Here is a 23,974-nt window from a genome sequence, read left to right as displayed (position 1 = left end):
TTGTCTTACTTTGCTTGATAACAACTGGTTTTCTCATAGATGAGTGAAGTGATTATTATATTCTTTAGCTAATTGTTGTCCTCCCTATCTATAATTGAGAGAATAGAGCTGTTAAAAATAACTGGGAATGATTTGGAGTGACATCTGTAGAAATTATGCCATAAGCCTAGACTGCCTTGTGAAGCTGCTTCGTTTTTTTTAATCTGTTTCACGGCTTGCTTGTGTGTGTGTGGCTTTGAAGTATACTTCTCACAAGAGTCTTCATGTCTGGGGCAGGACTTGTTAGTTGAAAATAAGTCACTAGAGTATAAGCGTTATTTTCACTGCTCATTCTTGCATATTTGGGACTTGAATTTTACTATCTGTTCATCCTTGTGGCCTTGACAGCCTTCTCCTTCTTTCTCTCCTTTGACTACAAATGAAGTTTGCAGCTAGACTGTGTTAATGAGGTGGTGGTTATTTTGAGCTGTCTATATATATTTTAAAGTTATAAATAAATAAATATATATGTATGTATATATATTTGCACAGTGTGATGAGTTTGCCCATATTAGGGTGATGGGGAAGTTAGCATATTTGGGACAGGAAGAGACATATATGGACAGGATTCTTCAGCTCCAAGCATTCTGCAAGTAATTTATTAACCTTCATGTTCAAAACTACAGTTTTGTGCTTACAATGACATTGATTGGAATTGGATAACAATTAGATATCTGGGTTTTTGTTTGTTTTGCAGGGACTGGGGCTTGAACTCAGATCTTACATTTCTCCTTCTGCCTTTTATACTGATGACTATTGCTCTACCACAACTCCATTTCTGGCATTTTCTAATCACTTGGAGATCAGAATCTTGTGGATGTCTTTTTCCTGGGCTAGCTTTGAACTACAGATCTCAGATCTTAGGCTCCTGACTAGCTAGGACAATAGGATTGAGCCACCAGCACGCTGCTTTGGTGATGTATGCTTTGATCTTAGTTGAAATTTTTCAGAAGGGATAATTAAACTAACACTTGGTGGTTTTTATTCTCTTATGGAGAATTGGAAAACTGTGTGGCTAGCTGTAACTGTAATTTAAGCCTTTGCGAAGATAGACTGGCTCTTATTTTATAGGAATATATATGTGAACACCCTTGTAAAATTTTGTGTGTGTGTGTGTGTGTCAGTGTCAGTTTTGGGGCTTGAACTCAAGAGCCCCTTTTCTCTATCTTGCTTACTTAAAATCTTGGCTAGTGCACTGTTTCTTAAATGCCTCCATTTCCAGCTTTTTGCTGATTAATTGGAAATAGTCTTGAGCAAATAAATGGGCTAGCTCAGAACCTTGGTCCTCAGATCTTACTCAATCTCTTGAGGAGCTAGATGTGAATCACCAGTACCTGGCTAATACGCTAAAAGTTTTGTCTCAGCAGGATAGGAAGCAGTGAGAGAGAGAGAGAGGGAGAGGGAGAGGGAGAGGGAGAGAGATACACACGTGCATTCTGATGATCCTGGGGCTTGAATGCGGCCTGAGTGTTGTCGCTGAACTTTTGTGTTCAAGGCTAGTTCTGTACAACTTTGAGCCACAGCATCATTTCCAGTTTCTCAGTAGTTAATTGGAGATAGACTCTCACAGACTTTGCTGCCCAGGCTGGCTTTAAATTGTAATTCTCAGATGTCAACCTCCTGAGTAGACAGGAATAGTTTGAGCCACAGGCACTCAGCCATGAATTATATTTTGATTCAGAACTTTATGCTTACCTGTATGGTCTGTTAATTCTAGGCCTATTTAAATGGCTCAGTAACATGTTTAAATTTTAAGAAGAATGTGGCAATAGGGATCCATTAATTAACTGCAGATACAAATATTAAACTAAACATTTTCTTTATTTTTCCTTTTTTTTCCTGCCAGTCCTAGGGCTTGAATTCAGGGACTGGGCACTGTCCCTGAGCTTTTTTTTGCTCAAGGCCAGTGCTTTACCACTTGAACCACAACTCCGATTCTGGCATTTTGGTAGTTTACTGGAGGTAAGCATCTCCTAGAGTTTACTGCCCAGGCTGGTTTAGAACCGTAGTCCTCCAACCTCAGCCTCCTAAATTGCTAGGATTACAGGTGTGAGCCACTGCCACCTGGCCTTTATTTTCCTTCCTGATAAAGTGTAAACTTCTGAAAGAAGCTTTAAAACCTCAACAAAATAATAAATGGATTTACTTCTTTCATACTGAAGTTACTGTTGTTGTAGCTATATGCATATAAACTACAGATACAGTTGCACAATGAAAATCAGCTGTAGACACTTAAATTACAAATGAAAGTTAACTGTAAATTCATTTATGGCCCACTGAACCAAAATGTCATCCTCCTTCTCTGTCCTCTGAAATGACCCATCAGAGACAATTCCTTCTCTAAGTCAGGGAAACATCTCCAAGTACAAGTGGATCTTGTATATGCAGCGAGATTTGTAGTAAAATTAACCCAGTAAGTCATATAAAAGTATCCCAATAAAATGACCATATCTTTTCTTTGTACTGAGCAAGTCTTGCAATTGTATACAAAAAAAAAAAACTATATAGTTCTCTGGCCTGGTATCCTCGTTCTGATGCTTTCTCTATTGTCTAACATCTGAAGAAATATATATTTTATTGAAAAACAAGTTTCTTAGGGCTTGAGAGTTTGTGATGGAATTATTCTGAGTCTCACCACTGACCTTGGCTCCCTTTTGGCATGTTTTGATGGCGTGCTTTGATGATGACTTAAGCCAGTCTCTTTGGTTGTCATTCATACAGTTAGTAAACTATTTGCTTTCCAGGTGAGCTATGTGTCTGAGGATCTTGAAGATTTAATTAAAAATACACCAGTATGAATATGCATTTTAGTGACACTGGACTTTCTCTACTGAATACAGAGTTTCAAAGTATAGATACGCCCGCTAGCATAAGAATAAGAACAGGTATGGACCAGGGTCTAGATCAGGATACCAGTTCTTTAGGTCACATGCCAAAGCAAAGAAGAGCAAACATCTTAACTATGGGCAAAGAAGTCCATGAAGAAGCACACCTCATCCCAAGTTCCCCTCCCCAGCATTCCCTTCCCTCCCCAACTTCCCTTGCTTATCAGTGTGGTGTTTATGTATGCATGGAGAGGAAGATGAGTGAAGTTCCTGCACTTTGCCTAATTGAGCCACTCCCAGGATTGCTGGCAGCTTTGACCACATTATTTGAGGTGGATTTTTTTTTCTTTTGTGTTCAGAGTGACTTGATTCTGATTCTTGATGTTTTGTATGGAACCGCATTTATATCTGTGTTTTAGCAGAACTGTTCCTCTGTATCTTTTCCAGTTCCTTATTTTTGTTTCCTTTTTAAATTATATAGAGGGGTTTTTTTTGTGTGTGTGAAAATTAAAGCCTTTATTAACCTTATAAAGATTTGACTTATTTCTAAAAAGGATACATTCTTGCAGACACCATTAATGAGTTGCTCGAAGAAGTGGATATTGCCTTGTGTTGGTTTTCTAATCGGATTTCCATACAGCTAACCAATGTTTAGCCCAAATCAGCACTGAGTTCTGATGTTTTTATGGAGACGCCAGGGAAGCTTTGTAGAGGTAACAGGGCTTGTTTGGTTTTTCAGCCTCTTTGTGCTTTAGTGCTCTACCAGTTGAGCCATGGCAACACTTCCAGCTTTCTCTGAGTAGTTTATTGGAGGAGTCTCATGGACTTTTTTGCCTACCCTGTCTTTTCATTGCAGTCCTCAGATCTCAGCCTCCTGAGTAGCTAGGACTACAGGTGTGAGCTACCCGCTAGCAGTTTTTCAAGCCTAGCATTGGCCTTAGTAAGTACTGAGTATGGGGGTGAAGTACCATTTTCATGTTTTCATTTGTCTCAAATCCAATTCCACTGGATGAGTTGCCTTCACTGGATACTATTTAATGTTATGAAGCCTTTTTTTTTTTTTGGCCAGACCTGGGCATGAGCTCAGGGCCTGACACTGTCCTTGGACTTTCTTAAGGCTAGAGCTCTAGCACTTGAGCTTCAGCACCACTTCCGGCTTTTTTTTTTCCTATGTATGTGATACCGAGGAATCGAACCCGGGTCTTCGTGCATGCTAGGCAAGCACTCTATCACTAGGCCAAACTCCCTGCACCGTTATGAAGCCTTTTAAGAGGCAGTTTCCTGGGCTATTCAACTCTCCTTCAAAGAAGTCCTCTTAAATTTTACCATCTGATAAGGCAATGAGGAAAATGTAAAAAGACGTGATTGCCATGGGAAATATGTAAATCCAAAATGCCATGCCTCCCCACTGTAGCTAAAAGTGTGTCATGATGAGAAAAGCATTATGTAGAATAAACATTCCTCTAAGGCCAGGAGCCCTAGAGTAAGATGGGTAAAACACCTCAGGATAGAAACATACCAACCACCTTCATTCAGATGGCAGGCTTCTTAGGGAGGCAGAGTCTTTCTGAAGCAATAGGTAAGTCAGCCGGGCACAGTAGCTCACGCCTGTAATCCTAGCTATTTAGGAGCCTGAGCTGTGAGGATCCCGGTTCAAAGCCAGCTTGAGCACTAAACTCATCTCAGTCACTAGAAAATGGGAAATGGGGCTATGGCTCAAGGGGTAGGGTGGTAGCCTTGAGCTGAAGAACTCAGCGACAGCACCTGGGCCCAGAGTTCAAGCCCCATGACCGACCAAAAAAAAGGGGATATGTCATTAAACAAAAATATTATTACCACACACTGCCATTCACAAGTACAACTGGGAATTTTCTTCAACTGGAATAAGACTAAAACCAGTAATAAAATGGCAGCCACCTCACAAGGAAGGCTGCTGAGTTACAGGACATTTACTGTTGCTTCTCAAAACAGTCCTTTTTCTTTCTTGAGGTTTTGTTGCTTCCATCGAGGCAGGGCAGAGAAGGCAGCTGGAGTCATCCCCAAAGCTTTAGTGAAATCTTCAGCAGACAGGTGTTCCTAGGAAAAAGGATCAAAGGGTAAAGATTGCAGGCATCCCCTGGGTTTGCTGATGGGTCATACAAATATGGCAGGTAATCAAATGAGAGCTAGGACGCAGGAGAGGCAGCATTTGAACTTCCTGAGAATCCCTGAATGTGTTACCATGGAGAGAGAACATGGTAATTTGGGCTTCTTCCCGACAAAGTTCACGTTAGATTTGGAATGGAATACATTTTTTTTTTTTTTTTGCCAGTCCTGGGCTTGAGCTCAGGGCCTGAGCACTGCCCTTGGACTTTCTCAAGGCTAGAGCTCTACCACTTGAGCCTCAGCACCACTTCCTGCTTTTTCTAAGTATGTGGTACCAAGGAATCAAACCCGGGTCTTCATGCATGCTAGGCAAGCACTCTACCACTAGGCCAAACTCCCGGGCCCCTGGAATACATTTCTTATCCTTTGTTTATAAGGACAAAAAGAGTACTAGATAGGATAGGGTATTGCAAAAAGTGTCTAGTTCATGTACTTTGCTTATCACACCCAAGCCTGGCCCACAAAGCAAGCAATGTCTGCTCCTGCGTGCAGGAGCTGCCTCCACTGCTGCAATAGAACATAGAGCTCTTCTAGGCAGAGCCCATTCCCTCAGAAACAGTCTTCTCAACATCCCCCCTGAGCAATGAAGTTCATTTATAGTATATTAGGCATTTCAGGTAATTGAGATGGTCCCATGTATACGAGAAGACATGTGTAAGATAAGCAAATACTATGCAGAGCACTTTAGATAGGACTTGATCTTGATTTGGGTATCTTGAAGATCCCTGGAATGGTTCACTGCACATACTACAGAATAACTTGTGTTCAGATGTTGAGGCTAACACTACAAAGTCGAGGTCATGTGACAGTGGTACACATTCCGCTGCACCACATTGACTTTTCCTGCCTAAGTACTATGGTTGCAGTTGAGCAGTTGACTGAAGCTTTACCACTACAGATGGCTTCATCCCTTTTTTTTTTTTTTCCTTCATTCCTCTTGGCATTTGGGTTTGTGTCTGTATAAAAGGCAACACGTAGGTCCCACCCTGTCCATGTTTACTATGTGGGTTTGGCTTTAAAAGATAGTGGGAGAACAGCTGTTGAAAGTAGAACTGAGGAAGGAAAGGGTCCAAAGAGGAAAAGTAGGAAGCCCAAGGAACAAATTTAGAGTTTCTATATTGCCCATTTTGAGGGGGAAAAAATATGTGAATGACTGCTGATACCAACTCCTCTGATCTGGTAAGTAACCCCAAAGATGAGCACAACTTTATAAAATAGGGGATTGATGGGAATGACATGGATCCCTAGTTGGTTGTATGTATAAGGCAGCTAACTGCCCTCCAGGCACATGCAAGGGTACTTAGTGAAATGAAACTGCAATAAAGCAGCTTATCTCAGCCTTTATCTCATACTCAATAGCTTAGAAGTGGACAGGACCAGAATAAATGTGTTGTTTTCTTTAAATCTTGAGCTGCCCCGCTGAAGTGGGTTGTCCTGGGACACATTTCATTGACAATCAGACACCCCTAGATTGAACAGCTCCTTGGTAAATACCTCTAGATGGGTTGCACGCTCACAGTGGGTCTTGCGTCCCAGTTTTTCTACCTATTAAGGAGCCTTCTACTCCCAGGCACTCTTTCCTTGAGGATCTTAGGAACCCCTCCATCCTCAGGCAGGGCAATGAAGCAACTTGTTTGTTTGTTTGTTTGTTTTAAAAAAAAGAGTAATAAAGTCTATGTGTAGTACTTCCAGCCCTGGTTCTGCCCAGATGTGGCTGCTGTGGCCTACATCTGCATATGGCTCCACTATGCCCATTCTGGTCTAGCCACACTGTCTCCTCAGCTGTGTCAACTGCTGGACTCTGACCTCCTTCCAGATAGCAGAGAATGCCCATCCCAGTGAACTTGTGTCTCTGTGGGTACTGCTCTTGAACTCTGCCAGCTGATTACTAACCTCACCCACACCCATATCCACTTCCCTTGAGGTTTACTCATTGAACCACAACATTTACTTATTGCATGCAGCAAGTGCTGCCATCCTGCTCTTGTCACTTGTTCACCTTCAGAGTTTGGAATAGCCCTGAAGATCTGAAAACTTGCCCTACCTTCTCAGCTCTCCCTCAAGGATGCCTACTATTTCCATTATAAGAAACTAACATAAGTCATGTATCAGTGTCTCATACCTATAATCCTAGCTACTCAGGAGGTTGAGATCTAAGGCTTGCAGTTCAAAGCCAGCCTAAGTAGAAAAGTATTATCTCCAATAAACTACCAAAGGAGGCAGAGGATGTGGCTTTGTGGTAGACTGCTTGCCTAGCATGCATGAAGCCCTGGGTACCACATGAACAAGAAAAAAAAAAAAAAGCAGCACTCTGGCTCAATTGGCAGAGTAAAATGGTTTAGGGACAGTTCTCAGGCAGGCCCTAAGTTCAAGCCTTAGGACCAGCACCAATTTTTTTTGTGAGGGGGGCTTGAACTCTGGGCCTAGGCATTGTCCCTGAGCTCTTCAGCTCAAGGCTACCACCCTACCCTTGAGCCACAGTGCCACTTCCAGTTTTCTAGTGGTTGATTGGAGATAAGTAAGAGTCTCAGGGTTTTTAGTGCCTTGGCTGGCTTTGAATCTTGATCCTCAGATCTCAGCCTCCTGAGTAGGATTATAAGCATGAGCCACCAAGCCCGGCTGAAATTAATTTTTTAAAGTTTCCTCTCAGAAAGTTTAGGACATCAAAATTTAGCTTAGGACTGAAAACCTGTCACTACCCTAACCACATGAATGGACAATGTGCTGAGGAGTCCAGGATTTCCATCTCTGTCCTGATGTCCCCTGAATTGACTGACCATCCATGTACCACAACTAGAAAAGGTTGCTTGAACCACAGGGCTACTGCCAAATTCATTATCATCCTCTAAACCCAGTCTTTATTCTCTCAGAGAATGACACAAGAGTCCTCTCATAATCTTGTATTCTAAGTATTTCTATAAACCATCTTCTCTGTACATCCTTGCCTACTTCCTATTCTAAGTGCCCCCATGTCTTCCCACCAGACAGCAGCATTAGTCCCTTTCTAGCTTCTTTTGTCACCTGCTAGTTTTTTACTGAGCAGATAAAGTGGTCTTTAAAAAAATGTAAGTCTGGGGCTGGGAGTTTGGCCTAATGGTAGAGTGCTTGTCTCGCATGCACGAAGACTCAGGTTTGATTCCTTGGTACCACATACATAGAAAAAAGCTGGAAGTGGTACTGTGGCTCTAGTGGTAGAGTTCTAGCCTTGAGAAAGCCTAAGGACAACGGTCAGGCCCTGAGCTCAAGCCCAGGGACTTGCAAAAACAAAAGAAAATGTAAGTCTAAGCTGAGTGCAGTGGCTCACGTCTGCAATCCTAGCTACTCAGGAGGCTGAGATCTGAGAATCATGGTTCAAAGCCAGCCTGGGCACTAAATGCTAAGAGACTCATCTCAATTAACCACTAGAAAACTGGAAGTAGTGCTATGGCTATGGCTCAAGGGGTAGGGCAGTAGCCTTGAGCTCTTCAGCTCAAGGATAATGCCCAGGCCCAGAGTCCAAGCTCCATGACTGACCAAAAAGAAAAAAGGTCCGAGCTAGTCACTGTGGCTCATATCTAGAATTCCAACTACTCAGGAGGCAGGAAAATGAGAAGACTATGCTTCAAGACAAAGTATAAGTCTGGGGTGGGCGCAGTGGCTCATGCCTATAATCCTAACTACTTAGAAGGCTGAGATCTGAGGATCACAGTTCCAAGCCAGCCTGGGCACAAAAGGACCTGGGACTCTTTATCTCCAATTAATCTCTAGGAAATGGGGAAGTGGGGCTTGGGTCAATGGTAGGGTGGTAGCCTTGAGCTGAAGAGCTCAGGGACAGAACCCAGGCCAAGTTCAAGCCCCATGGCCCCCACACACACAAAAAAAGTGTAAGTATGATGTGGTGGCACAGGATAGTCATACCAGCTCTGTGGAAGGAGCCAGCCCCAGGCAAACAGAAAGGTGACAGACACCCGACCCAAAAACTAATGTCAACAAAGGGTGTGGCTCAAGTGGTAGGGCTCCTGCTAGCAAGAGCAAGATTCTGGGGCAGGGAGTTTTGCCTAGTGGTAGCGTGCTTGCCTAGCATGCACGAAGACCTGGGTTTGATTCCTCGGTACCCCACATACATAACAAAAAGCCGGAAGTGGTGCTGAGACTCAGTGGTAGAATGCTAGCCTTGAGAAAGTCCAAGGACAGTGCTCAAACCCTGAGCCCAAGCCCAGAACTGGCAAAAAAAAAAAAAAAAAGAGCAAGATTCTGAGTTCTACTCCAGTGTCACCCCCCTCTCCCCAAAAAAGTGTGTAGTGTGTGTGTGGTGTGTGTTTGTGTGTCAAACTACAACCGATTCAACCACAGCACCTTCCTGAGCTTTGAGGATGCAAACACATTGCATCATGGGGAGAAGACCTAGCGGTAGAGGGCTTGCCTAGTATGCACGAAGACTCAGGTTCGATTCCTTGGTAGCACATACATAGAAAAAAGCTGAAAGTGGGGCTGTGGCTCAAGTGTCAGAGTGCTAGCCTTGAGAAAAGTCCAAAGACAGTGCTTAGGCCTTGAGTTCAAACCCCAGGACTAGTAAAAAAGAACCTCTCAGTTTGGTTCCCACCTCCCTCTCTGGCTGTTCCTTCTTCAGGAAGAGTTTGATTTACTTTGCTAATTACTTCCTGTTCATCTTCCAGAAAGAAGTCTCTGACTTACCCAGATTATTTTTGAATACTCTGGGGCGGGGTATCCCAATACTAGGTTTTGAACTCTGGGCCTGAACACTGTCCCTTAGCTTTTTCACTCAAGGCTAGCACTCTACCACTTGAGCCACACCTCCACTTCCAAGTTAACTGGAGGTCATAGTCTCATGGGCTTTCCTAACTAAACAGGCTCAGAATCATAATCTCATTATCTTAACCTCTTGAGTGGCTAGAATTACAGACATGAGCCACCAGTGCCTGGCTTGATATTTCATCCCTAAAATTAGTAGTGACATTATGCTTCCCTGCTCTGTCCCCAGAGATTGAAGCTTTAAGAAGATGACACCAGGCTTGTTGTGTTCACAGGACATTCTCTAGTAGCCTGTCCCTTACCAAGCACAATCAGATTGTTTCACATGGATGGCTCCATCCTCATTGTCCGCCTGGGAGAAGCTGACTTACCTCCTTCCTGCTGGGGTCCACACCCTCCGGGAGTTCTTCCACAGGCTTGTTTACCAGCTGCTCCAGGGGGAAGATGGGCAGGGTCCCTAAACCGAGGCTGGTGCTGGCCGTGAACACATCCACCTTGGGACTCATGATGTCCTAGGAAAAGAAGGATCCATGGTGCTTCAGCTGCTGTGTAGCTTCCAGGCTTTCTCCAGTCACCATTGATCCTATGATACTATCTTTGAGAAGCCTGGCTTGCCCCACCTATTGCAACACACACACACACCTCACAACAACACATTGATTAGACCCAGGAGCCAGTGGTCTCTATCTGACCAAAGTAGGTTGACTCAGGCTTTTTTTTTTTTTTTAATGACTTATTAACTTCTCCCTAGATTCCCCTAGAGTTGGAGATCTACTCTGGATATTTATGACTCTGACTCTCTTATCTATGGTGAAACTCTCATCCATAAATTTACTCAGCCTTGACCTATCATTTCCAGCCTGCATGTCAGGCCATCAGGACTGAGAAGTGCCACAATCTATGGGTGGAGAAGCTATGAATGTCATCATAATTAGCCCAATGCCCTTGGGAAATTGCTGTCCAGTGCTGGATACGTTTCTGTAGAGTTAGGCTTGCCTTGTTTCCCTTGTGAATCTGTAAATTTCTTTTTTTTTTCAGATTTGACAAATTTATTAGACATCAATAACATTACAAAATAATAGTGAGATAAAACCTTTGACTTCCAATGTCAGTTGATCAAAACTTGGAGTTACCTCAAGAGGAGTCTAAGGTCAGTGGTGGCCTGGGGATCATGCTAGCTTATAATGGTAGGATAATGACTTGCTTCTGGGCCTCTGGGCCTGGGGCTCTAGTCAGTAGAAGCCAGGGTCAGTGACAGAGAGGCCCAGAGGCAGAATCTGTAAATTTCTTGAAGGAAATTCTTGATCTCAAAGCCTTTAGATCCAAGTCTCCAGGCTAAATATATTTTTCCATGGAAATGGAAAGATCTCAGGCATCCATTCTGCCTGGAGAATGAATCTCAAGGATGATGGTGCATGCAGAGGCCATTATTGCCAAAGTCAACTTCCTAGACTATCAAATTACTTTTTGAATTAGGGTATAGATCTGGATAGCCCAGAGCTGATCTTATGCTCACAATCCTACTTCAGTGTCTTGAGTTCTGGCATTGCTGACATATACCACTGGGCCTGACTCAATCTGCAAATTTCTCCCCTCTTCTCCAACCTGCACTAAAGCTTGAACTTAGGACACTCAGTCTCAAGCTCTCACAAGGGTTTTTTACTCTTGGCTGGGACTCTAACCCTTGAGCCATGCTTCTACATCCAGCCTTTGCTGGTTAATTGGAAGTAAGTCTTGCAGTTTTATCTGCCCAGGCTGGCTTCAAGCTGTGATCCTTAAATCTCAGCATCCTGAATATCGAGGATTACAGACATGAGCCACCTGTACCTAACTCAAAATTTACCTTTTTTTCCTTTTTGTCATGGGTTTGAACTCAGGACCTGGGCACTGCCACTGAGCTCTTTTGCTCAAGACTAGCACCATATCACTTTCAGCCACACTCCACTTCCAATTTTCTGATGGCTAATTGGAGATAAGAGTCTCACCAACTTTTCTGCCCAGGTTGGCTTTGAACCACAATCCTCAGATAGCCTCCTGAGTAGCTAGGATTATAGGCATAAGCCACTAGCGCCCAGCTCAAATTTTACTTTTTAATGTGTTATTCTCTTCAATCTCCTATGCATGATAAAAAAAATGGGGAGCATTTCACTAGGAAATGGAGAGAAAAAGCAGCTAGATGCATCAGTGTCAGAAAGAAAAGAACTATCCTGGGAAGGGAGAAGAATGGAAAAGGAAAACACAGCACACTCATGCAGAACATTCTCAGCAACCCTGGGTCTGATAGTCACACAACGCAGTCACCTGCCTGATACTCACAGCAGTGATCTGGCCCCAGTCCTCAGAGTTTCCAAGCTCCATCTTCAGCTCCTCGTAAGATTTGGCATTCTGTGTATAAAATGCATAACAGATCATACTGAGCAAGAGACAAGAGGCTGTTTTCCTTCATGCTATGCACTAGTGGCACACAATAATCCTAATTTCTCAGGAGGCTGAGATCTTAGGATCATGGTTCTATGCCAGCCAGAGAAAACGTCTCTGAGACTCTTCGGTTAACTACCAGAAAAAAAAACAGAAATGGAGTTGTGGTAAAGTGCCAGCCCTGAGTGAAAAAGCTAGTTAAGAACAGCCTACAGACCCTGATTTCAAGCCTTAGTATCAGTACCAAAGGTGAGGCGGGCGGGGGTGGGGGGGAGGGGGATAGTCCCCTGTGAGGGTGGAAAAAGGAAGAAAAAGTTGGCCTGGGGCCTGCTGATAAAAAGAGAAAAAGGAAGCTTGGAGAGCAAAGATGCCAACTGGATATGACCAAAGGGGCTGATAGATCTAAAAAGGGCAGGGTAGGGCACATCAGGCCATTTATCTGCCCCTGCTTAGGCCAGGGTAAGGATGGGGAAGAATTAGACACTTGCCTCCACCCCTAGAAGTCTGAGACCTTGTTTTCCAGAGGAGAAAAATGTTAAAAACAAAACTCAATAGAGATTCCCTTCTTGAATACTTGTTTATTAAACACATCATTTGAAATATGATGCAAAAATCAATGTTAATAAATTCTTTAATAAAAAATCTAAAAAAAAACTCACTATAGATTTGAAGGAATTGAGGTCTCTAAGCCATCTGTTGTGGCAGTTCAGAATACACAAAGTACACCTGGCTAACTAGGAACTCGGTTTTGGAATTCTGCTTAATTCTAATCAACATCCATCAGCTTTGTATAGCACATAAACAAGAGATTAGTACGTTAGTCTTAGTTGGATATGTTTTGGTCTTGTGAGATCAAACCCATACACTTGAGCATGCTACTCAAGCCCTCTCCCATTGAGCTATATCCCCATTCCTTGGTTTCTTAAGATAGGATCTTGTTATTCTCTCAGGTTGGCCTCAAACTCACAATCCTCTTTCCTCTGCTTCTGGAGTGTAGAGATTAGAGAGGTGGACCAGCATGCTCAGCTCAAGGCTATCGCTCTACCACTTGAGCCACAGCACCACTTCCGGTTTTCTGGTGGTTAATTGGAGATAAAAGCCTCATGGACTTTTAGTGCCCAGACTGGCTTTGAACTTTGATCCTCATATCTCAGCTTCCTGAGTAGCTAGGATTACAGGCATGAACCACCAGTGCCCGGCTTATACTTAGTTTTTAATAGTTTCTTCCCTCTCCCTCACCAGAGGGCTTAATTAGTGTAGGCTTCGTTTTTGTTCTAAGCCCCTCTAACCTTTTACATCCCAAAGGACCAGCAAGGCCTATGGGATTCCATCTTCCTTAGGGGTGTGGCCATGAGGACAACACCTGGAGAATGATGTGCTGAGCTACAAGCACCAATCATGTAGCTTGGGGCTACTCACAGTCCATTTGAAGGGATCCCAAGCCAGAAACCAGCCTGTGAAGGTGGGGGGCTCATGTCCCTGCTTCACCACAATGATGGGAGTCTGAGGGTCACGGCCACTGGGATGGGTCTTGAGGTATTCCTGCACGGTGGTAGCCGCAGCCTTCTTCTCCTCCTCATTGGCATGCTTCCCTATCCAGAAGAACACCTGGCGAGAGTGGCACAACTTAGCCCTTCCTGTCTTCCTTGGCCCATAGGGCTCTGCCTGTCCAGCTGTCTCTGCCCAGTGAAAGACCCTGAGTCATTTCGACTCAAGATGGACCTTGGCCATCTGAACTTGACTCTGCATCCAGGAAATGAAGAAGTTAGACAGATACCTGTCCCTAGAGCCCAAAATTCTCAATAAAACTCCTTCTACAATGGGGAATTCGAGGACACTGGGAGAGAAGCCTGCATCTCGCCCTCGGGATGTGTCCCTGCCTCTTCTTCAGCGTCCGGTATTCATCATACCATTCTTAGGGAGGAAGAAAAGAGGGCTCCAAACTCTAAAGCTAATGGGGCTTCTTGGTGGTGACACCAAGGTGGGTGGGCAGGGTAGCTTCCCAGACCCTCGGTCCTACCTGGTCCCAGACATCCAGCAGGAACACATCATCCTCTTCCAGGTCATCCTGGCTGAAGTCCGGGATCTCTGTGGCCAGGAAGCGCCCAGTTTGGTTGGAACATTCAAAGAGCCGAGGGGTGATGACTGGGTTTTCCTCCTGTAGCCTGCAGTGGGGACAAAAGATTGTAGTGGCAGGAAGAATGGGGGGTGTAGGAAGGCTGGAAGATACCAAGGGAATCTGAGGGACTAGCATGGAAAGGCCATGTCCTTAAAACATGGCCTTATGCTTGAAAAGGGCTCCCTGCTCATCCCCAGTGCTCCCAGAGAGAACTCCACACTGCTTCTCTGGATAGCTATCCCATAATCCTCAGAGAAAGTTCTTTCTGCTATCTGTCCTTTTGCTTCTGGAAATTCTTTTCTTTTTCCTTCCTCCCTCCCTCCCTCCTTCCTTCCTCTGCTTCCCTTTCTTTCTTTTTTCCTTCCTTCCTTCCTTCTTTCTTGTCTCCCTCCCTCCCTCCCTTCCTCCCTCCCTTCCTTCCTTCCTTCCTGTTTCCCTCTCTCCCCCTCTTCCTTCCTCTTCCTTCCTTTTTTTTCTTTCTTTCCTTCTTTTCTTTTTTTCCTTCCTGTTTCCCTCCCTTCCCTCCTCCCTTCCTTCCTCTTCCTACTTCTTTTTTCCTTCCTTCCTTTCTTCTTCTTTTTTCTTTTTTTTTTTTGCCAGTCCTGGGCTTGAGCTCAGGGCCTGAGCACTGTCCTTGGACTTTCTCAAGGCTAGAGCTCTACCACTTGAGCCTCAGCACCACTTCCGGCTTTTTTCTATGTATGTGGTACCGAGGAATCGAACCCGGGTCTTCATGCATGCTAGGCAAGCACTTTAACCACTAGGCCAAACTCCCGGTCCCCTTCCTTTCTTCTTATCTCCCTCCCTCCCTCCCTTCCTCCCTCCCTTCCTTTCTTCCTGTTTCCCTCTCTTCCTTCCTCTTCCTTTCCTTTCTTTCTTTCTTTCCTTCTTTCTTTCTTTCTTTCTTTCTTTTTTCCTTCCTTCCTTCCTGTTTCCCTCCCTCCCTCCCTTCCTTCCCTCCTTCCTCTTCCTTCCCTTTCTTTCTTTTTCCTTCTTTCCTTCCTTCTCTCCTTCCTTCCTTCCCTCCTTCCTTCCTCTCTCCCTCCCTCCCTTCCTTCCTTTCTTCTTCTTTTTTTTTTTTTTGGTCTATAGTGGGGCTTGAACTCTGGGCCTGGGCACTGTCCCTGAGCCCTTCAGCTCAAGGCTAGTGCTCTACCACTTGAGCCACAGCACCACTTCCAGTTTTGTGGTCATTTGTTGGAGACAAGAGTCTCATGGTCTTTCAGGCCTGGGCTGGCTTTGAGCCGGGATCCTGAGATCTCAGCCTCCTGAGTAGCTAGGATTACGGCCATAAGCCACCAGCGCCCAACCTGGATATTCTTTACAAAAACTATTTACGGGCTAGAAGTATGATTTAACTGATAGAGCACCTAGCAAGCAAGTAAGAAGCCCTGAGTTCACTCCTGTAACTACTGAGAAAGAGAGGGAGAGAGAGAGAAGAGAGAGAGAGAGAGAGAGAGAGAGAGAGAGAGAGAGAGAGAGAGAGAGACCATTTGATTTTTTTTTTATTGCCAGACCTGGGGACTGAACTCAGGGCCTGAGCACTGTTCTTGGGCTTTCTCAAGGCTAGAGCTCTACCACTTGAACCACAGCACCACTTCCACCTTTTTCGATGCAGGTGGTACCAAGGAATCAAACCTGGGTCTTCGTGCTTGCTAGGCAAGCACTTTACCACTAGGCCAAACTCCCGGCCACGAGAGAGCCCATTTGAAAGAGTGTTTGTGGCTGAATCAGCCCCTAAGAGCACGATCTGGACTCTGGCACCTTTTCCTGAGGACAAATCGTTAGCCCCGTGGCTCTCTGAGGTGCCCCCCGCAGCCACCAGCAGCCCTGCTGAGGAAATACCTCCTTCTAGCCCTGGGCACAGTGGCATCAGAACAAGAGCTGGAAGCAGAGGACCCAATAAAAGTTACCTCTTGGTGTTGGCGTAGGGTGCCTTCCCACCCAGGGCCATCCAGAAGTTGGCTGGCTCCTGCCCTTCGACCACCACTTGTTTTTCTGTCCGGGAGATAGTATCAGCAACCATCTTGGCCATCTCCCGCTCATCACCACTGCAGCCCTGGTGAGAGTGGCGTGGTCTATGTTGAGGAGACCATCCCTAGTGCCACCCCTCCCCTCCTCTTCTGTCACATTCTGCCCCAGAGCGCCAGGATCTTTGAGGGGGTCTTCCAGATTGGGACCCTGTTTCCACAGCCCCATGGAGACAATTCTCCATCCTCTCTTCCACCCTTACATGCCATGCCAGAGACAGAGCAAAGGAGAGAAAGCCCATTCAGAGGACCTGAGAAGGCCATAGGACCTCAGAGATTAAATGGAGAGGCAGTGACATAGTGCAGGGAAACTGCCCAAGTCACAGAGATAAACCAACACTAGTCCATCCAAGGTGCCTAGAGATGAATGGAACCCTACAGACTGTTCTGACAGGACAGAAAACCTGAATGAACTTGGAGACAAAATAGAAAGACCAGAGCAACAAAGAGGGAGCTTAGGCTTTTTAAGGCAGCTGGAGACCCAGAAAGTGGGGTCTGGTCAGCCCAAGTCCTACCCTGAATCAATTCACTCTGTGGCTAAGGATCTCCTGGGGCCCACTTGAGGATAGGGAGCCTGGAGGCTCTTCATACCTTCCCACACCACAGGTAGCAGCAGGACGGAGTCTTGAGGATAAAGACGTCATTGGAATTGAGGGAGGTGGCTCGGGCTGTGACCTCAAAGGCTTTGGTGTTGTTGGCACTTGTTCCCCGGACCTGGAAGAGCCTGGTGGAGGGCACGGGCTCCGTGTTGTTGTCTCGGGATGTGCCTCCCTGCAGATGTAGGGAGAAGGCAGCAGAGAGGAACAGGGATGACTTAGTAAAGATGATGGCGGTACACTGGGTACTTACTGGTGGCTCGAGCCTGGAATCCTAGCTACTCAGGAGGTTGAGATCTGAGGTTTGACATTTGAAGCCAGCTGGGACAGAAATGTTTGTGAGATTCTTACTTCCAACTAATCACCAAAAAGTCAACGTGGAGGTATGATTCAAGAGGTAAAGCAAAAAAAGCAAGAAGACGCTGGGAAAGGTGGCTCATGCCTGTAATCCTAGCTACTCAGGAGTCTGAGATCTGAGGCTTACGGTTCAAAGCCAGCCCAGACACTAAAGTCTGTGAGACTCTTATCTCTAATTAACCACTAGAAAACCAGAGTGGCACTGGGGTAGGGCTTGAGCTGAAGAGCTCAGGGACAGTGCCCAGGCCCAAAGTTTAAGCCCCGCAACCAACAAAAACAAAATCAAAGCTAAAAGATAGCCTCCAACCTCTGGGTTCACACTCGCACATAGAGGCAATTCAATTCAAGTAATATCTCAGAGGTGGGGAGGGATTTACTTATCCCTCCTTCATGTCCTCCAAAATACTATCACAAGACTAGCCTTCCCCCTGATGGCTTTCATCCTGGTATCTTCTGCTGTGGTTCCCCATTGCTTATAGAAATGCCAACTGCCTTTGCAGGCATGCTCTCTCTCCTTTTCTCTGTCTCTCTCTTTGTCTGTCTGTCTGTCTGTCTGTCTGTCTGTCTGTCTGTCTGTCTCTCTCTCTCTCCCTTTCTCCCTCTCTCCTCTTCCTCTCTCCATCTCTCCCTCTCCATCTTTTTCTTGCTCTCTCTAGCCAGCCCTGGGGCTTGAACTCAGGGTCTGTCCCTGAGCTTATTTTGCTCTAGGATAGCACTATACCCCCTGAGCCACAGTGCCACTTCTGGGGTTTTCTGTTTATGTGGTACTGAGGAATCGAACTCATGCATGCTAGTCAAGCACTCTACCCCTAGACCACATTCTCTTCTCTCTCTGAGCCTTCAGGTCTGGCTTGGCTAAGCTTCTTACTGATCCAAAGAGCCTTCAGTCTTGCTCTGGCCTTGCAGTTCAAGCCCTTACCTTTGCTAAGGTCTTACCTCTGTCCCAAATATCAACCCCTTTACTAAATCCCCTTCCCAAGATACGCAATATTTCTTTCCTCTTCCCCATTGAAACTGTGTGTGGGGGGTGCTGGTCCTCAGGCTTGAACTCAGGTCCTGGGTGATTTCTCTGAGCTTTTTTGCTCAAGATTAGTGCTCTTAACTCCGCTTCTGGTTTTTTAGTGGTTAACTGAAGAATCTTACCATTTTTCCTGTCCAGGCTGGTTTCAAGCCAAGATCCTTAAATCTCAACAGCTATGATTATAGGCAGGAGCCACCCAGGCCTGGCTAAACTTAATTTTAATACCTGACATTTAATCACACTATGCTTCTGGCTGAGTTCACTGCTCAGGCACAATCATGTGACTGTCTTCTCCCCACGAGATACTAAGCCATGACAGCTAGCTGGTCCTCTCCTTTTTTCTTTTTCTTCTTTTTTTTTTTTTTTTTTGGTGGTGGTGGTGGTTGTCATAGGACTTGAACTCTCGGCCTGGGTACTGTCCCTGAGCTCTTCAGCTCAAGGCTAGCATTCTACCACTTGAGCCACAGCACTACTTCCAGTTTTCTAGTGGTTAATTGGACATAAGAGTATATTGGACTTTTGTGCCGGGACTGGCTTTGAACCATGATCCTCAGATCTCAGCCTCCTGAGTAGCTAGGATTAAAGGCGTGAGCCATGGCGTCAGCTCAGTCCTCTCCTTACTCAGTGACTTGCAAACGTCTGTTGACTTAGAAGGTGCCCACTAAATAGATTAGTATTTAGGGAGGAGTTGGGGAGAGAAGGGGGACAAAAACATGAGAAGGGGTATCAATGTTCCAGAAGTAATGTACCCACTACCTGACAAATGTAACTGTAACCTCTCTCTACATTAACCTGACAATAAAATACAATTAAAAATAAATAAATAGATTAGTTAGTGTTTAAATAGCTTTAAGGCTTTTAAGATGTCTTTTTGTGGAAAGCATCAATGCAATACAGCTAATCTGGCAAAAAAAACCACCTTGTTCAGGTAGAAGAGTGGATAGGTGTGGAAGGCAGACAATACTTGCATGTGGTGAGAGCTCATTAGTTATATTTTTAAAGAACCTAAGTGGTTGTTTCTGTTCCTAGTTTTACACCGATAATAAAACTTCAAAGCATGTTTCTAGGAGGAACGGTCTTTGCCCAGCTCCATGCCCACGCCACACCCCTTCCCCATCTGCCTCCACACAGCAGCCAGCCAGACCTGGTAGACAACCATGCGTCCCTTGAAGATGGACATAAGGTGGGCTGGCTCCTTGCCCATTGGGACCCGAATCTGGACTGGTTCATCATTGTACTTCTGGTCCAGGATGACAGCTTGATAGGCAGAGGCTGCAATTTCATCCTGGCTCGCCTGGCTGCCCTAGAGATGAACAAGAAGGAGGTTGAGGGGGCGGGGGGGTAGATCAGGCTCCTGTGCTAACCCCAGCCTTGGCCCCAGCGACATTCCCAAACCTTCCCAACAAACCTCCACCCTGCACAGAGCCAAGGCCTAATTCTAACCTCAGCTCTAAACCTAATCCTTTCCCGCCTCACTGCCAAACCTGCTCTCTTCCCTCAGAACGACTGCACAATTCACTCCCTGCTCATTCACATTTGACACCCAAACCCCAGGTAGAGCAGGTGACAGGAATATGCTGGAAAGGAGATTCACAGAACCCACACAAAAGGACTGGGGACAGGGACACTGGGAGCAAGCTGACATCCAGATACTCCCAGGAGAGAATGCACTGCCTCTGGCAGTGCCCCCATGGCCAGAGGTATTCAACACCTAGGGTAATAGCAGAGGCATGGGGAAGGGAGGCTGAGCCAGCGGTATTCCAGGTGAGCTAGGGCAAGGGCCTGACCTGCCAGATGTAGAGCAGGTAGTGCTGTTTCTCGCCAATGAGGTAGGTATAGAGCAGCAGGTAGCAATCGCCGCCATAGAAGTGGCCCACCCATTTGGAATCCACAGGTACCAGTTCTAGATTCTCAATGCGCCACACCTGAAACCAGGATTGGATAGGTCTGAGCTCCAAGCTGGGCTCTGCCACCCCCACCCACCATCTCTCACGCACCTGCACGTCTCCACTCCCATCGTCCACCATCTTCTGCTGGGCTGCTACCTGAGGCTGGACGTGCATGGATGTGGCATCAAACTTCACCTGTTCCACCTTGGCTGTTGGGGACAGGGGCTTCATGACATCAACTGTCACCCTCTATGATCCCCTAGGTCTGCACAACAACCCTGAGTAGTGGCTATGATTCTTAAAATTGTAAGGAAATTCAGAAATTATTAGGAAAGTGAGAGTGAAGTTTAGTAGCAGCCAGGCACGGATGGCTCATGCTTGTAATTGTAACTACTTAAGATGCTGGAAACTGAAATTCACAGTTCAAAGCCAGCCCAGGCAGCAAGTATTAGAGGCTCTCATCTTCAATGAATCATCAAAAAGCCAGAAATGGAATTGTGGCTCCAGTGGTAGAGTGCCAGCCTTGAGTGAGGAAGCTAAGAGGGCCGGGAGCGTGGCCTAGCGGTAGAGTGCTCGCCCAGCATGCACAAAGCCCTAGGCTCTATTCCTTGGTACCACATACACACAAAAAGCCAGAAGTGGCACTGTGGCTCAAGTGGCAGAGTGATTGCCTTGAGCTAAAGGTGTCCAATGACAATGCCCAGACCCTGAGTTCGAGCCCCAGGACTGGGCAAAGAAAAAAAAAAGCTAAGAGACAATATCTAGGTCCTGAGTTCAATCTCCAATACCAGCACCAAAAATAATCAAAGTTCAGTAGCTTATCCAAGGCCACACAGAATATAGTAAAACGATAATACAGAATCTCCTCTCCACCTCCTTACCCCAAAGATGCCTGCTTCATCAATGCCAGAGGAGGCACAGAAAGGAACAAGAGTAAGCTGGGCACGGTGGCTCACATCTGTAATCCTAGCTACTCAGGAGGCTGAGATCTGAGGATCAAGGTTCAAAGCCAGCCTGGGCTCTAGAGACCAAGAGACTCTTATCTCCAATGAATCACTAGATAACAGGAAGTAGGGCTGTGGCTCAAGGGGTAGGGTGGTATCCTAGAGCTGAAAAGTTCAGGGACGATGCCCAGGGCCAGAGTTCAAGCCTCATGACCGACAAAAAGAAAAAGAAAAAGAGAAAGGAAGGAAGGAAGGAAAGAAGGAACAAGAGGGGACCGGGAGTGTGACCTAGTGGTATAGTGCTTGCCTAGCACAACCTGGGCTTAATTCCTTTGTACCACATACACAGAAAGAGAGAAAGAAAGAAAGAGAGAGAGAGAGAGAGAGAGAGAGAGAGAGAGAGAAAGAAAGAAAGAAGAGTAGGACCTTAGCTTTATTGCTCTACACAATGCACCCACCTTGTTGCATTCAGACTTGAAGCACTGGCTTTGCCCAGCTCCCTCTAGGATGGGAGCAGCACACTCTCCTTTCATCCTCCCCAGGTCACGGCACTGAGATTTCCCTCAGTAAACATTGCTTGGTTGGTTCCTAGAAAGGCCCAGCCTCATGGGAATGAAAGGCAGGTCACTCTTAGCTCCTACTCTGTGACAACTCTTCAGTTAATCTGGGGAGTCCAGAGCCAGAAGTGTGCATCGAAAAGGCAAGGCAAGAAAGGACGATGAGGCCGGGAGTTTGGCCTAGTGGTTAAAGTGCTTGCCTGGCATGCACGAAGACCCGGGTTCGGTTCCTCGGTACCACATACATAGCAAAAAGCCGGAAGTGGTGCTGAGGCTCAAGTGGTAGAGCTCTAGCCTTGAGAAAGTCCAAGGACAGGACTCAGGCCCTGAGCTCAAGCCCAGGACTGGCAAAAAAAAAAAGAAAGGACGATGAAAGGCCATGCTGTCTGCTGTCCTGGCCCCTGAGTCCTGGGCCTTAGAATGCTCTGCTCGGTCCTTACCTATAGAGCCCACAGTGTGGGTTTTGCCCAGGCCTGAAGTCCGGCTGGGCACTGTCCACTTCTGGAAGAGCTGCTGGAAGACAGCGGACTCGGCCCCATCATTTTGTACCTCCACCTGTGTGCTTGTGGGGTACTGCTTGGCCTTGATGAAGTTCTGGGAAGAAAAGGGGTGGCTGGAGGCTATGTCCCCCTCTTGCTCCCCATCCCCCATGCACGTCAAAGCCTGGCTCTAACCAGATCTACCTTCAAAACTTCTCCTGGCTCCAATCCCAATGCTGACGCTCAGCCTAACCTACCCTGCTCTCAATGCGAGTAGCAATCTGACGCTGCCTTAAACCGAATGCCGGCTCAGCTCTCACACTCAAAGCTAATGCTGGCTCTAGATCCAACTCAGATCTCAGCTCCGACACCAAACCTGACTCTAACTTGACAGTGCCTTGATTCTAATCCTAGCTCAGTGTCTACCACCCCACGCCCCCTACGCCACCCCAGTTCTCGCTCCATAGGCCTCCACCTGTAGTCTGCCCTGGTCTGAGGCCCTGCTGTTGTCTGCTGTCCTCATAGCCTGACCCTCCTTCCTAACCCATGACCCTACCAAAGCCTGATTCATGGCTCCCTTCCTCTCCTGGTCATTGGCATTCTTCCCCTTCCACACGTAGATCTTCAGGCCTCCCTGGTCCAGGATATAACAGTCCTGGAACGGGCAGAGAAAGAACCAGGTGAGCCTGGTGGTGTGGCGTGATGCGCATGGCCTAGCACCATATGGTTTTCTCTGCATGAGGAAGGAGTGGGTCCGCGTCTGCTCACCTCGTGGCTCAGCAGGTTCTGTGTAAGTGGCCGCGTAGCGATTTCCCTAACCACCAGCTTCCCCTCTGAGTCAGACACGCTGTGGGACAAAGCAAGGGTAAACCCCTCAGCTAGGAAGGCACCCTGCCCCCTGGAAGTCCTCAGCAACCTGGAGGATCCCAGCCCAGTACTCACTGATACAATTTGAGGGCAGCCTTGAGTGCTGGCTCCACCACGGAGTCGGGCACTGCAGCCTTCAGCTCCCTGCGCTGGCCAAGCACGTGGTTCATGACCGCCATCAGCTCTGGAGATTCAGATTCCTTCTCCCCATCCACCACACCCACGTGAGTGCGCCCGCCCCGCTCCTGGTCTCGGATCTCCTTGGCCAGGGTCATTCCCTGCAAGAAGGCCCCAGGTCACAGAAATGGAGGAACAGGGTGAACAAATACAGCTATGGTTCTCACTGCACACAACCCTGAAAATGAACTTGTGGGTGGGGACAGGAGGGAAAAACTGGGAGAGGTGAGGGAAGGGGTGACGTTATTCAAAAAGAAATGCACTGGGGCTGGGAGTTTGGCCTAGTGGTAGAGTGCTCACCTAGCATGCACAAGGACCAGAGTTTGATTCTGCGATACCACATAACATAGAAAAATGCTGGAAGCGGTGGTAGCTCAAGTGGTAGAGCTCTAGCCTTGAGAAAGTCCAAGGACAGTGCTCAGGCCCTGAGCTCAAGCCCAGGACTAGCAAAAAAAAAAAAAAATGGCCTCTTTACCTGACTTACATAACTGTAAGTCCAGATTCTACCAGCCTGGGCTCGACCCCAGGCACCTCTTGCTTCTGTGGCTTCCCCATGGTCACAGGGACTCCTGCTGGCCTTGACCTCTCCTTTGCCCCATCTCCACTCAGAAGTTCGATGACCACCAATGCCTGAGCTGCAAACCCAACCCTCACGTACAACCCTTTGGCCCCATAACCTGCCCAGTGCCTGCTTGGCACTCTTCTGCTATGCCAAGAATTCTCACCAGTCCCTTCCTTCCTGTCCTAGGATCTTCTCTC

The 23,974-nt window shown here is 46.5% G+C and overlaps 1 protein-coding gene across 2 annotated transcripts in view; it reads right to left on the bottom strand.

Moving 5' to 3' along the window:
* Positions 1-4,506: 4,506 nt before the first annotated feature.
* The window catches only part of Vil1 (villin 1), a 29,108-nt gene continuing 9,640 nt past the window's right edge, over positions 4,507-23,974 (bottom strand). For both annotated transcript variants that reach the window (XM_090354810.1, XM_090354809.1), the window contains exons 7-20: positions 23,114-23,316; positions 22,940-23,018; positions 22,728-22,826; positions 22,133-22,286; positions 20,300-20,400; positions 20,090-20,227; positions 19,447-19,605; positions 16,920-17,099; positions 16,212-16,357; positions 14,200-14,344; positions 13,599-13,787; positions 12,078-12,146; positions 10,133-10,273; positions 4,507-4,940 (exon numbers count right to left, since the gene is read on the bottom strand). In XM_090354810.1, the coding sequence (XP_090210936.1) occupies positions 4,827-4,940; positions 10,133-10,273; positions 12,078-12,146; positions 13,599-13,787; positions 14,200-14,344; positions 16,212-16,357; positions 16,920-17,099; positions 19,447-19,605; positions 20,090-20,227; positions 20,300-20,400; positions 22,133-22,286; positions 22,728-22,826; positions 22,940-23,018; positions 23,114-23,316 (1,917 nt within the window). In that variant the 3' untranslated portion in view covers positions 4,507-4,826. The remainder of the gene's footprint in view (positions 4,941-10,132; positions 10,274-12,077; positions 12,147-13,598; positions 13,788-14,199; positions 14,345-16,211; positions 16,358-16,919; positions 17,100-19,446; positions 19,606-20,089; positions 20,228-20,299; positions 20,401-22,132; positions 22,287-22,727; positions 22,827-22,939; positions 23,019-23,113; positions 23,317-23,974) is intronic.

This window comes from Megascapheus bottae, chromosome 21, assembly GCF_031878675.1.
Source record: "Megascapheus bottae isolate mThoBot1 chromosome 21, mThoBot2.hap1, whole genome shotgun sequence".
Lineage (NCBI taxonomy): Eukaryota > Metazoa > Chordata > Mammalia > Rodentia > Geomyidae > Megascapheus > Megascapheus bottae.
This window is presented reverse-complemented; position numbering and strand designations above follow the sequence as displayed.